The sequence below is a fragment of the Lygodium microphyllum genome, chromosome 16, assembly GCF_053477565.2.
Source record: "Lygodium microphyllum isolate KBCC chromosome 16, Lygodium_microphyllum_v1.1.10, whole genome shotgun sequence".
Classification (NCBI taxonomy): Eukaryota; Viridiplantae; Streptophyta; class Polypodiopsida; order Schizaeales; family Lygodiaceae; genus Lygodium; species Lygodium microphyllum.
This window is the reverse complement of record NC_141150.1, coordinates 52,748,097-52,763,389: the sequence shown is the minus strand read 5'-3', so window position 1 is coordinate 52,763,389 and position 15,293 is coordinate 52,748,097. Positions and strand designations below refer to the sequence as shown.

At 42.9% G+C, this 15,293-nt stretch overlaps 1 protein-coding gene across 5 annotated transcripts in view; it reads right to left on the bottom strand.

The window, feature by feature from the left end:
• The window catches only part of LOC148022826 (uncharacterized), a 118,979-nt gene extending 105,360 nt beyond the window's left edge, over positions 1–13,619 (bottom strand). Inside the window, exon 1 of one of the 5 annotated variants that reach the window (XM_087695757.1) lies at positions 13,429–13,619. In XM_087695757.1, coding sequence (XP_087551883.1) covers positions 13,429–13,549 — 121 coding nt within the window. In that variant the 5' untranslated portion in view covers positions 13,550–13,619. The remainder of the gene's footprint in view (positions 1–13,428) is intronic. The other 4 variants (XM_087695756.1, XM_087695752.1, XM_087695754.1 and 1 more) reach the window with 4 other exon arrangements.
• Positions 13,620–15,293: the final 1,674 nt, after the last annotated feature.

Genomic DNA, 15,293 nt, shown 5'->3' with positions numbered 1-15,293 from the left:
TTTAGCACTAGAGTGCAGCATCAGCTTTGTGAAGGCCATGGGTTTTCAGGGCCAAATAGAGGCAAAACCTTGCCACATCTACACAACCATGGTATACCGTGATCTTATTGAGCTCAAAATGCATTATAAACTGATTAGCTCACTAAAACAACGCCAAAACATCATTATTACCAAAAGTCTCATTAAATGACCACTTTCTTAGAGAGTGTCTGTGTCCCATTTCCCAAACCCTCACTTGGGAGGATCCACTCGCCTATTAACAGATAGGCTTCCCACCACTCAATCCCATCCCTTGTTTTGCAGGCTACCCCAGTTCTTCCTAACCTCCATCCATTAGCCGCCTCATTCAACCTACTACCCGGTCAACTCTAGCTATCATCCTTTGGCCTAGTGACTCCTATAGGCTGCGTTTTCCCCCAACTTATCAGCGCCACCATCGTCCACAACAGGTCGTTTTTACATTTTCAGCACTTTTCTTTATCAGCCTTTGCTTGGACTCATGGTTAAAGCACTCTGGATCCATCTCCAAAGGATGACACACATTGATACCTCCCTCAGCCCGCCCCCACAAGAACCACCGATTGTTGGACAGCATTTCTTCATTCACTTCACAATTCTCTTTCTTCTTTGTTTGTGTTTTTGCAGTTTGCATTTTGTGTTTTGTGTTTTACATTTGTCAAAAGTGGATATAGCAATGGAAGCATAATCAAGTGTTGAAATAAACTGCTGAACACAAGACAAAAGAGAAAGAAAGAGAGAACGTAGAACACTGCAAAAGAAGGGAACTCAAAGATGTGCTCGGAAAATGGAATCCATATACCAAACACGAGTCACATACAACAGTGAGTCACTGGCCATGTGGACACAACCAGCCTTCCTTCTTGGAGAGGGTGGTAGTTTCCTAAATTGAAATGCACAATTTACCTTAATAATCTCGGACATTGGACATCCTATTGGCCCCAAAACTGGCACCCCTTTCGGTATTTCTTTAACTCGATTGCTAATGTAATGAGTACAAGCTAAGATTCACAATCTCCTTTGCTGTTCCAAAAAGCCTCTTTGTTAAAGCAACAATCAGCAATCAATTTGGGCCAATTGCCCCTTGATTTTTCACCTAGGACTTGCACAAATGGAACTGGCAACTGGCCAAATACTCCCCAAATTACAATGAATGGGCTAGTATCTAAATTCCCTGACAATTACACAAATTTCAAGTGCTCAATTCAGTGTACAATGCCTTCACCAACTGGTACAAGTCCCGAGGTGGCTGTCAAACCCTAATTTCTACAAAAATATAGGGTTTACAGCAGAGATCTCTCTGCTGTCCACCAAATTTGGCTAGGATTTGGTCAAAATGGTTGAGAAATGCTGAGATCTCCTAAGAATGGTTCAAGAAGCTGAGAGAAAGTTAAGATAAGAGAGAAATCCGATTTTCTTCAAGAGAAAACCCTAAATTCTCCCTGTTGGCTGCTCCAGCCTGCATTTAATGCAGTCACCTACTACCAAGCACCTCCAAAATGTTGTCACCTGATCAGCAATGCCATTGCCAGCCCCTGGAATGTGACTCCTTGCTGTTCCCTCCTTGTTGAGGCCCCCAGATGGCTGCCTTCTATAGCAAATTGTTGTTCTCTGATCAGAAAATGGACCAACAGCTCTCTCTCTCTCTCTCTCTCTCTCTCTCTCAAGTTGTAAAATTAAACCCAACCCCCGAAAACGTTTTCTCAATTTGCATGGGGATTTTTTCCAAGTGGCAGCCTTCTTAATCCATTTTTCAGCATTATCCAATCATTTAATTATTTTTCAAAATTAAATAATCCTGAAAATTAATTTCAACCCTTCTGACTTTGCCCAAAATTAAATGTGCCCATCCATAATTAAATTGGCTAGGCCATTTGCAACCTGGAGTGGTTCCCAACCTCCATCGACCCTTAGACTGGCATTAATTATTCATTAATGATACTCCCTAGTGTCACCACTGACACTTCTTGGCCAAATAATTGTCCCAGGGTTAAAACTCACACCAATTGACCCCCAAAGCCTAGCTAGCATAACTTATCACAACTTTTGCCTTTGACACCCACTACATCCTCGGGTCCTTGGCCTGTTACTATGGAATATCTGCCATGTGCATTACGTGCTTAAGCAAACTTGCACATTTGATAAATAATTTAATCAAATATTATTAGCAAGATTAAAGCATCTGAAAATTTCGCGTCCTCATGGCACTGGCACCAACTCCTCTCTCCACCAAGGTATACATTGAATCTGCAAGTGATGAATAAGAAACTATGGAGGAGCCTAAATAAATAGGCCAAAAAGAATATTAATAATGCATCAGGTCAGCTAACAAAATAAATGCCCAAATATGCATCATACAAGCCACAATAAAATGCCTAAAATAGCTAGTACTACTAGGCATGGCCTAGACTCACTCATAAGCTGACAATCCTGCTAACACCCTCTCTCGAATCATGGGTGATCTAATACAATACAATAACACAATGTAGTGGAAGCTCATGCTCAACCGCCAAGACCCACAGACTGCTTATTGTTTCAAGAGTTTCAAGCAAGCACAAATGGCTCTCTCTCACCTACCTGACGTGCCTTCGATCCTACAAGTGTAGTGATCTTACATTGATACTCGATGGAGTAGCCTCCTCCCTCAAGCCCTCCGATAGCTCCACCATTCGAAATGCAAGCTCAAGCATCCTCAATCCTCCACCTTGCTCCATCCTCCATAGCCACGCATGCGAGACGAGAGAAGAGAAAAAGAGAAGAAAAAAAGAAGAGAGGAGAAGATGGAGAGCTTCTCCACCATGGTCCCTCACCCTCACTCGCTCACTCTCTCACCTTCTCACACCCCCTCTCTCAAGCACAAGCACAAGCAAGCAAGAAGAAGAGAAGACAAGAGGAGAAGAAGAGACCACTTTAGCCACACACTAAAGAATGAGCTTCTACTTCACTTTTTGGGTTTATATACAAGCCCTAAAACTTTTGGACATCCATCCCCTTTTTACATGACCGGGCATCTTGCCAAGGTCCTCTTTTCTTATTCCTTTCTATTCCACCCTATCCCTTCATCTATGCCTTCATTGTACCTGAAAAAGGAAAGATTATGCACTTTCCTAGGGGTGTGCCTACCTTACTGTGCTGCGTTCATGTGCTCATGATGGGAAACTAGGAGTTAGGTCAAGCAACCCAAGCGTCGTCCCACACTTAAGAACCCAGTTTATGCAAGGGGAGGTGCTGTGGACGTGACTTACAGAGACAGGTCTAACCAAAGGCGAGCATGAGCTCCCCTTGGTGTGTCCTGCACTTGATGTGCCCTAAGTGTGCAATGGGGGAAAAGGGCTAGGGTACACCCTAGGTGCAGTGATGGTGACTCTCAGTGGAGAAAGATTGCCCTTGTTTTTTTTTTTTTTTTTAAAGCTCTTTCTTTTCTTCTTCTTGATTACGACCTTCGAGGGACAATACAAAATTGAGGATCTATTCCTCGGGCTCTTGAGTGTGAGATGGGGAGGTAGCGGGCTTCAATGATTTACTAAGGAATTTCCTACTTAGCATATACCCTTTTTGGCCTATCCTAACATGGAGAGGGGTGGTGGACAAAAATGGATGGCTACAACTGGTGAAACGGTTATCGTTCATATCCTCAAGGATGGACATGCAAAATGACAGGAGTAGAGTAGCACGCAGCATCAGCCGATTCATGACACAGCTATCTATTCCTGCATTAATATCAAAAAAGAGCAACGGAAGATGGTATTCTACAAGTGCGGGGTGTTGCTTGAGGAATGTCCTAAGTAATCTAATATAGTTCCATATTGTTACAAAGGCGAGGTTTGGGCAGGAAGAGAATTCACCTAAGAAGTAGGCCATAGAGTCCCCTAAATCTTTTTCTGAGAAAGTGAGTGCTTCCTCAAGCTTTGTGCCGTTGACGTTGTAAATCTTAGGGAAGACGTATCGACCATGGATGTCAGGATCAAATCTACTCCTATCCTCCTAGGATATGGGAGGTAGATCGGATCATTTCGCTCGAAGGGCAAGGAGCCACAAAATGACATCCAGGTATCTACATTACCATTCCAAACTCTTCTCCTCCATTTAGGTTGGGTTTCATAGCCTTTCACCGTGTGGGGTAGCTCCTCAACCTTATTTTCCCAATAGTCTTGCGATTCCATCCCCCATGCAGTTAGATCTTTCTCTCTTTTGGCGAGCCATCGGTCACCAAGACTTCTTCCCATGGTGATCACTTCCTTTACCACTTCGATTGATAGCACTCTGCTCAAGGCCGCTAGGTATCGGAAACTGAAATCATAGGCGGAAATTTTCCCAGTGCTCCCACACTGATTGCTCCATGTTCCAGTTCATGGGTAAGCAGTCTTTCTTCGATGGGATAGGAGACTCTGGGACTACAAGCGGTTGCGCTTTTGCTCTTTTGCGTGCCTGTTCAAGCATTCTAGCTCTTTTCTTTTTAGCCTCGGCTTTCCTTTCTGCTATGGTATCTTGTTTTTGAGGGGGTTCTGGCTGTAGCGACGAAGGTGGTGGGACCAACTCCTCATCTCATTGCGCCCTATCATGGCTTGATCCTACTTCTGCTTCCTGTGGTTGTTCCTCTTGGGGTCCTAATGCATTCACTTCCTACGGCGTCAAGCCCGCTCTCAGCAAATTTTCTCATTGGTCTTGCCAAGTCAGACTAACTCTTGTTGCCTGGACTTGGGAGCACAGCCCTTGCCTTATCGCCTTGCGAGCTATTTCTAGCTTGCTTTTAAGCGTATCAATTGCCCCCTCCTCTTTAGAGAGTGTGATGTCCAAGATTGTGTTGAGAAAGATATGTTGTTGGGCCTCTAGAGTTGCCTCTGCCCTACACTCTGCTAGTATTTTGCTTCCTTCCACAAGGACCAAATGGCTCGCCAGGTCTTTCACTTTCTTCTCACTCTTGGCCTCCCATTCCTTTGCCTTCTTTTTCATTTCTTCCAAGCCTTCACTTTGCCTTTGTGACAGGGCCACTATCATCGGCTCCTACCCCTTCCATTTCTATGCCATTTCTTATTTCTCCTTTGTTAGGTACTCGATCTCTCTTTCCAATCTCCCTTGTTATTCTATCTCCCTTTGCACTCTATACTCTCCCTTTGCACTCTATACTCCACTTCTTCCCTCTCTCTTTGATGTTCCTCTTTTTCTTGTGCTCTCTCTGCATCTAGTACAGTGAGCCCTTCGTGTCTTCCTGGAGCCTTCTCATCCACGTTTCGAGCTCCTCTTGCTGTAGGATCAGGAGCTTGTAATCCCTTTGCATTCCTACTAGCTCTTGGTTCTCTTCTTCTAGTCTTTCTCGCCAGTATTCCTCCTTATCTTCCTTGGCCTTGAGCTCTACTTTTAGCTTCTTGATTTTTTTTCGTTGTATGGCCACTTGGCGTGTCTTTTCTAGTTGGAAAGCAGCCGACATTTCTCTTTCAGCTTCTAGCTTTGCCACCGCAGCTTTCTTCTCCTCCTTTGCTCTTTCCAATTGAGCGTAAAGCTCCTTGACATGCTCATCATGATCAGTGGGCTGCAGCCCTACAGTGGTGGTAACCTCGACTCTTTGTCACTAGGGCCCCTGTTGGGATTCGGCATCCGCAACTGCTGGTCTTTTCATTCTTGTCATTGGGATCCTTGCACTAGAGTCGGGTATTGGGGTATGTGCTTTGTCTACTAAGAACTGCACCCATGCCATGAGGTTGCTGGCATCAACTGTGGTTGGGGTGCCTTGTGTCGCTGCAATGGCTGGGGTGGCTAGCAATATGATGGGTGGGATCGGGTGGAGTGCGGCCTTGCCTTTTCCTTCTGAAACAGGTGGAGGCAAGTATTCAGGCACTTGACTACTGGTCTCGGGCCTGTCTTGCCTTGGTGGGCTCATTGCTGCCAATTCCTCGTGTCTACATTGCTGCTCAATGGACATATGCACAGCTTGTGCCAAGTCCTCTTCTTCCTTCCTCCTCAACTCTTCGTCTTCTTCTTCTGCCTTCCTTCTCCTTTCCTCCTCTGCTCTTTTTGATTCTTCTACTATTCTCTATAGTTCAGCCTTCTCTTTGTTTCTTCTCTCTTCTTTGGCTTTCTTGGACTCTCTTTGCACTTTCAGTAGCTCTTCCTTCTCCTTCTTTGTCATTCTTTCTTTAGTTTCCCTTTCACAAGGCTGGCACAACACCGCCCCCACGGCAAACTTTGAGGGATCAATATGCACATTGAAGGTTATGGTCCAGTCTGGGGCTCTCAAGATAGGTGGTGTTGTTAGAGCCTTTTTCAACTCCTCATACGATCAATGCATAGTTTAGCACAAACTGCCTGTAGTATCCTGTATGGCCTAAAAAGCACTGAACTCCCCTATAATCAGTTGGGGGTGGAAGGTCAACAATTACCCTGACTTTCAAGAAGACCGTGTCAATGCCGTTCTTCGACACCACATGCCCTAGAATGCAGCCGTGCTTTACCCAAAACTGGCACTTAAGGGGACTCAACGAGAGACGATATAATTGACATCGTTCAAAGACAGTGAGGAGCTTATCTAGGTGTTCTTGCCAGCTGGAAATGGACACAAAGATCATCTACGAATACTTCTAGCTCACACCTAAGCATGTCCTTGAAAATGGCACACGAGCCGTTGAAACGTGACTAGTGCATTAGTCAGCCCAAAGGGCATGACTACATAGACAAAGACACCCTACTCAGTAGCGAATGCACTCTTATGCCTATCGTCAAGATGCACTTGCACTTAGTTGTATCTTGAGAAGCCATCCGGAAAATTGTAGGCTTCTTTACCCGCCACTCTTTCTAGCATGTGCTCTATGTACGGTAGTGGATAATTGTCTCTCTTCCTGGCAGCATTAACCTTCTTATAATTGACACACACTCTGATCTTTCCATTCTTTTTCATAACGAGGACAATGGGTGAAACCCATTCCGTGTGATCAATTTCATAGATGAACCCAACCTTCATTAGCTTGTCTATTTCCCCCTTCACAGCATATGCGTGTTTGGGATTCATAGGATACGATCTCTGTTTGACTGGCGTTACATCTGGCGTCATAGGGATGTTATGAGTCACTACACACGGATCTATTCCTTTTAGCTCATCGAGGACCAAGTGAATGTGTCTATGTACTCTCTTAAGAAAGCAATGAGACTCGCTTTCTCCTCCTTTGTCAAGTCATCAGCTATAAAGACAAGTCGCGGTGTCTCCCCTCCTTGTCTAGATCAACCTCCTTGACTCTGGCTTCCTTCTATTGGCTCACTCGCTTGCCCTTGTCATTTGGCTCCTAGCAAGATCACTACCCTATCGCCCTTCTTGAATTTTGTGAAGCTCTTTGGTAGGTTTTGTAGTTTCTTTTGCTCTTTAGCTTCTAACTCCTTAGTCTGCTTCCTCCTTTTAACCGCCTGTGCCTTAGGTGGACTGGCAAGTCTCCCTTGGTGCATTTGGTTGTAGGGGGTCAGGGTACTTCGAGGTCACTATCAGAGCTTATCTCTGATTCTAAGTCAAACTCTCCATCTTCACTAGAAGAGGGAGTCTCTCCAGGTGGTCTTAATTCAGATGATGTCTCTACCCAAAGCAGTGATGCGACACCGGGTTGAGTAAGGCCAGCTTGCTCATAATCGATTGCTCCTATATGCTCCAGTCAGGCACGATCACATTCCGTTCTCATAATTCCACGTTCAATTCCAAAGATATTCCCCTCCCTTGGCTTGGAGTTTGCTCATATCTGCTCTATTACTTGTCCATCAGCGTCATACTTGATCGTATCAATGTCCTCTTCGCTTTCGTCTCGCTGAAGGACTAGCAATCTTCTTATTAGTCATTTGAACCTCCCTAGTCCACATGTCCAACATATCCACATGTCCAACAAGTAATTGGATCTTAGGATTGCTGACCCAAGCCTCTACCCCTACCTCTTCCTAACACCATCACCGGTGTTGCCCTCTTCATTGTACGAGACATAAGGGTTCATGTAGGCTTTCTCTTCACTTGGCTCCTCCACATAGTGGACTAGAGCGTCACTCAATGGATGGGTTACGAAGGATCCTGGTGGCCTAGATATACCTGTGGGATTGATCTCCATCCTAAGAATGGCTGGTTTAGCGTCATTAGGTGTCGGAAGAGCCAATGGGGCTCCCCTCCTGAAGAAGTTTGGCGGCCGGTTCCCTAGGTATGGTTGGTTATAGGCTTGCGGGTATGGGATTCTCCTTGGTAGCCTGCAATGCATGGCATTGTGGCTAAACCTACCACAATTAGCAAAAGGTCGAGACCTAGGGTTCTAACACTCAGCTGGAAGGTGGTTTCCGCCACAATACACACATTGGACATGAGGCCATGTAGGTCTCCTCACTAATTCCTGCAATCTAGCTAGCTCCATTTTCATCTCTACCAACTCTTAGCTCTAGTCAATGGCCTTTCCCTTGTCTTGCGTGATCTAGCCTAATTGTTCGCTAGACGTAGTGGCTCTCTCTGAAGTTCTAGACCTATCCTCATCTCAATTTGTACTCCTGGAGCTTCTCTCCTTTAGCTGATCATCCAGTCATATAGCTTCTTCAAAGACACTAGCCAGCACATCTCTCTACAAACTTAAGTTGCCTACTAAGGCCTTATAGAGCTTCTTGCTGTGGATTCCATTGATAAACACCATGGATATAGCTCTCTCCGTTGGTCGTTCATTGGTCGAGATCCTCTTAAAGAGACTCCACACGTGAGTAACGTAGTCCCTAATGTCCTCCTTGTCCCTCTGCTTGACGCCTGACTATGAGGTTGTTGGAATATCCTGCCTCAGAGAATCTCTTGATGAAGAGATTCTTGAGGTCGTTGAAGTTGGTCCTATCTGCTACATCTAAGCTAGTATACCACGTTTTGCCCTTATCGCCTAGGCATAAGCCAAAAGCTTGTGCGCGTTGAGCGAGGTCAATGAGGCCATTTGCCTTACAGACTTGCTCGAACTGCTCTACAAAGCTATATGGGTCGTCACTAGGTTAATACTTATCTAGCAAAGAGCACCGTTTCGAGGACGCTTGATTTGAAGCGCGCAAGTGCTCAAGCTTAAATCCGTTACGGAACCAAAATGTAGTAGGAGCTCACGCTCAACTACCAAGACCCACAGACCGCTTATTGTTTCAAGTGTTTCAAGCGAGCACAATTGGCTCTCTCTCACCTAGCCGACGCACCTTCGATCCTATGAGTGTACTGAAATGATTCTCCTACTTCCTAAATCATTTAAAACTCAAAATACATACTTGCTTCGAAGATTAAACTCCCAAATCTCCTACCTACAAAGAGCACCTGTTCGAGGACGCTCGATTTGAAGCGCGCAAGTGCTAAAGCTTAAATCCGTTACGGAACCAAAATGTAGTAGGAGCTCACGCTCAACTACCAAGACCCACAGACCGCTTATTGTTTGAAGTGTTTCAAGTGAGCACAATTGGCTCTCTCTCACCTAGCCAACGCACCTTCGATCCTATGAGTGTAGTGAGCTTACCTTAATGCTCAATGGAGTAGCCTCCTCCCTCAAGCCCTCCGATAGCCCCACAATTCGAGATGCAGGCTCAAGCATCCGCAATCCTCCACCTTGCTAATCAATGGGCTGAAAATCAGGCTATTGTTTAGCATGTGTTTAATGCTGATTTTGCTGTTATAAACCCTCAATAGGTTGCTGAAATGGATCAAAATCAAATGCACTTTTCTAAAACAATGGCAACAAACTATCAAACATATCCATAGGCCCCACATTGGGCTGACTTTTGCAGTCCATGAAGGGCTGACCAACATGTTCAACGAATATCACATCTCTTTTAGCAAAAATCTTGTTCGTGGAGAGTTGATATAAGTGGTAGCCTTTACATTCTGCACAGTAACCAATGAAAATGTATTTGACAGCCTTCTCTTACAATTTATATCTTCATAGTTATGGCACTAAAGCATATGCCAAACAACCAAAGACACTAACGTGGGACACCATTGGTCTTCCGCCATTCCAAGTCTCACTAGGCGTGCATTCAGCCAATGCTTTAGTGAGGTTACAATTTAGCACATACATTGCAAATATAATAGCATCAAGCCAAAACTTTGGGGGTAATTTATTATGTGAAAGTATACAACGTGCCATTTCCATCAAAGTGTGATTCTTTCTTTCAACCACACTATTTTGTTGAGGTGTGCGTAAGGCATAGAACATTGATGTGTAGTGCCCCTTTCAGTCAAAAAAGAGTTAAACACTCGTGATATGTATTCCGCCCCTCAATATGTATGGAGTGTAATCAACTTGCATCCGCTACCATTTTCAGCTAAGGCCAAGAAGGTTTTAAAGCATGCAAGCACTTCTGATTTGTGCCTGAAAGCATTTATCCAATAAGTCATGTCATCAATGAAGGTAACAAAGTACAACGATCCTTCAATGGATTTGACATGCATGGATCCACAAACATCACTCTGCACAAGCTATAATCTCTTATCGGCACACATAGGTCCACCTTTCGAAAATGAAGCACAATGCATTTTGCCAAGTACAACTCTCACCTACATTATAAGTAGGTGCTTTCAATGGAGGGAGATCAAGCACCATATTTTTGCTTCCCAAGCAAAGCAAACTACCATAACTAAGATGACCAAATTGAGCATGCTATAACTCAGTGTCATCCATAATGGTGGCATCAATCTATAATGCATCCTCTGATGCTCTCCTCTCATATAGATCAAGCTGATAGAGGCCATTGTACAATGTGCCAATAACAATGAGGGCATCACCATCACTGTAGTCATAGACAATGCATTGATCCATGTGGAAATTAACCACAAAACTAGCACATGCAATGACTGAAACTAAAAGCAAGTTTTTATTTATGCCAAGCACATATAAGACCTTTTCAAGCATGATAGTTTTTCCATCTACTGCAATAATGGGTCCCACAAAAGCCATCGGCTATTGGACAACTTTGCCTTTGAGCATTGTGTACATAAATTCACTTACTTTCAGCATTAATTCAATTTCAGCAAATTCTCTTCCTCTCTATTTTGCATTTTTGCATTTCTATCTAAGTTATTGTTTTCTAGTAATGTTCATACATTTTATGTTTTCTCGATGCAAACCCTAGCATATCTTCACAAGGTTGAGGCAGCGACCTTGATTGGCTGACAAGAGATTTTAGTCAAACATCCTTTTTGAAAAGTTGCACGTCCAATTCTTGGAAGGTGTGATGATTAGTTGAGTTGTTACAGCTATTATAATATTGTTGAATGGATGAACAACTTGACTCAAGTGGGCACCGGGCTGATGGAGCTCCACCATTTCTAAATGTTTGCATTGTCTTCATGTACATGGTGGGAAGGATTCTAATTTTCTTCTTTCTTGTTCTCTTTTATATTCTAATGTATTAATTTTTTGATAGATCATAATTTTACAAAGAGCAACAATTTTGTGAAGAACTAATTCAATTGATAAAATTCAGTTAATACATGTTGCACTCACGTTTGCGACACTCATTTCCATCTTCGAGTACATAGTCATGCTTGCACCTCTCGCCCTTTAGACACATAGGCATGCCTAAGATCTAATGGATCATAATTCTACAAAGAGCAACGATTTGTGTAGCTTTAATTGAATTTTAGAGAATTCATTTGATGGCATTTGCATTCCCACCTATGACATTCATTTCCATCATAACACATGGTCCCGCTTGCACTTCTCGCCCTTCAAGCACATAGGCATGCTAAGTAGGGATTCTCATTCACAATTTTCTCCCTAGCTAGTAGCCTTTTAGATGGTCCTAGTATGACTCCTAAAGAACCTCCATCACCACCAAACTATAAGGAAAACAATTAGAGAACTTGCAAACTTCTCAATCAAGGAACCCAATCTCCAATAGGGAGAGTGCATGCCTACAAGTAGCTAGACAATCATATGAAAGAAGGAAAGGGCATGTGAAGGAGGTTTGTCCTCACGGAAAGGATAAAAAAAGGCACAATTTTCTAATCTAAGGAAGTCCCAAGCTTCAAAATAAGTCAAAGTAGAAATTGTAAGTGTATAGACTCAAGCTAGCCATTCAAGACTTGAGGGCGTCTAAGTCCGTTTAGATTAGCCCTACATCTCCCTCTCGCTCAAATTCCACAAGTGTCTCTTCAAGAATCTATGTGCAATGCATCTTTGTCTAAGCATCCTCATGTGATATGAAACTTCATCCTGTGACGGTTCACATGGTATCATCAAGTATGGATGACTTAACCTATACAAGTTACAATTATTGGGAGAGTGGCCTTGAATAGCCAAAAATGTCGTAATAAGTTTCATAATGACCAAATCCCACTAAATGAAAATAGCCAACTAGAGCCATTACTAAGGCCCAAATCATGAACCTATGGATGGACCTCGTGCAAGCTTCTATCACACTGTGATGCTTAATCTATTTATTTTCTCCTAGTAGTCTGACCATTCTTATAATACATTGTCTAACATTAGCAATGAAAGTGGTGTCTATGTTAGTCCTATTGAAGATTACATTAACTGAATATTGAAGACTAAATTAACTGGTCTACTTCCATGATGGAGGGAAAGTTAGATACTATATGGGGCTGTCCAATCACCTTGATGACCACCACCAACAGAGTCCTAGTTAAGTTAATTAGCTCTTGTATGAAGGTGATCCTTCTAGACTCAATATATGACACTTAGACAAGCTCTGTTCAGGACCACAGCAATAAGGATGGCATCTTCACCTTTCCATTAGCTAGTAAAGCGAGCCCAATATAGCAAATAGGACTCCCCCCCACCCACCCCCCTTGGACTCTGAAAAGGCATACGATGGAGTGGGGTAAGACTCCCTTGAGCGCTTCATGGACACAGATTGAAAGTGTCGCAGCCTTCTCTGCAAGATAGTAAAGAGGTGAGGCAATATGCGAGTCCTTTTTCCCTTCAAAGATCAGTGCACTCGGCACGTCCCCCCCCATCTCTTCCTCATTTGTGGTCAGGTCCCAGATTACATTTACAAAGTGTATAGGATATGATTGGTGCATATGCATCCTAATGACATTTAGCTTCATAATCATGATCATAGAAATCTCGATTGCCTTCTTTATGAATCCGAACTTGTCTTTGGAGTGGGAAATCTATCTCGATTTCAGGTGGATTAGGTAGATGTCTAAGCTTTAGACATCATTCCACCCCACCAATTCTAGTAAGAGGTTTATAATGAATCTGTTTTAAGCATGAACTGCTTGAACTGATTCGATGTACAAAAAATGTGCTAAGAACAATACGAAAGAAGCATTGCAGCATCTTTCCCTCTACCCCGCCCCCCAAAGAACAGGGAAATTCCACCACATGGCACCTCATAATCACCAGTAAGATGAAAGAAGATCTAACAGACAATTTTGCAAAATGAGACGAAGATAAATGTTTCACAAAGAGAGCAATGGAATACCTCCCCATTGAGTGGTAGCTGCTGATAGCTGCAAGGCTGTGATGGTGCATGCGAGAGGGTGAACGCGCCCTGTTGTGATGCGAGGCGTCGTGTGCAGACACCTCCCACTAGGAAAATTCATCTGACAGAGCTCTCTCTCTCTCTCTCTCCTCTCTCTCTGGGCCACCAGCTATAACATTTACCACCTTTTCTCACTTAACACATTGACATGATTAAATAGACTAGTGGCTAGTGAAACAAGGTGATTGTACCACAAGCCTTGCCAAGATAAGAGTATAGCAAGGTTCGATAACTTGCTCAAGGGTGAGGGAACATTTGATCGTGGGCAAAAGAGAATCACAATCACTATATCCACAATTAATATGTTGGGATAGAGTTTTGAAACAAATCTAGCCATCAAACACAAAGACTTTTCACATGAATTAAGCTTTGATTGTAGAAGTTAAAAAGTAGAATGGTTGTCAAGTCCCTTGAGTAATATGTTATTTGTACAAACCAATGGACATTTGATTTACAAGTTAAATGTGTATGCATTTTCACACTATATACCCAACCAAGTATGGATCATCCTCCATACCATAAAGCATGTTGAGTTATTTAACATTGAGGATGCTTCCTTTGTAGCTTTCTAGTGTGATTCATTTGGACAATTGATTATCCTCAAGTATAATTTTGTGTATTTACTATATCTAAGGTGCATTGATGTTTAGTTATCTATACTATCTTATAATTGGCAAATCCATCAAACTCAAGCTCTATCCTACATGGTGCATATAGGTTGATCCCAAACACATACTCCGTGTGTGTGTGTGTGTGTGTGTGTGTGCGTGTGTGTGTGTGTGTCTCTCTCTCTCTCTCTCTCTCTCTCTCTCTCTCTCTCTCTCTCTCTCTCTCTCTCTCTCTCTCTCTCTCTCTCTCTCTCTCTCTCTCTCTACACACACACACACACACACATTGTAAGGCCATAGTGATAGGATGCCATTGCACTAGAGATAGAGGTAGTGCATGGGAGGCATTGTTGACGATAAGCTGGATGGAACCAACTATCCATTGTGGGCTTATATGATGTCTCATATATTGGTTACAAAGGGGCTTTGGAACATTGTACATGGAATTAAAAGACGTCCTAGTGGGGTTTCAAAAGCTTCGAGTGCAACAAAACCAATAGAAACATATGATGTTGAGGATGCTTTAGGTTTAGGTTCTGCTCCAACTAATGCTAGAGGGCCACCACCACCTACTCCTAAGCAGATTTGTTGGGATGGTAGAGATGCAAAGGCTTATGCTTAGATTGCATTGTCTATCAAATGTATCATGATCCCATATATTGTAGCATATAAGGCAGTTAAGGATGCTAGGGTTACTCTCAACCATTTGTATCAATGAAGAAATTAGGAGTGTGTTGCTTACATGCATACTTCCTTTCTTGCTTGTAACAAAAATGTGCAAATGTTGTTTGCGCAAAGAGGGTTGATAAGGATGAGAAGAAAAAAGAGATCACATGTTTAATAGTATTGTAAGAAAAAAGATCATGTCATAAAGAAAATTGGCTATGAAAGAGACTAATATGGCTAATGTGGATGCCTCTTCTTCTAAGTCAAAATATGCAAATGTTGTGTAGGATACAGAATGGACATTTAGTATGCAATACAGTTATGACCCTTCTTTACATGATTTTAACGTGTCTTTTGTAGATTCAAATGTATAGTACATTGACAGTGGTGCCATGAAGCATATTACTTCTCTATGCAATTGGTTCACTTCTCTTGAGCCTTTTCTTAAGGGTAGTATTGTACCATGTGCTAGTAACTCCTCTTATCCTATCAAAAGAGTTGAAAAATTTGTGTCGACTACTGTTAATGGTA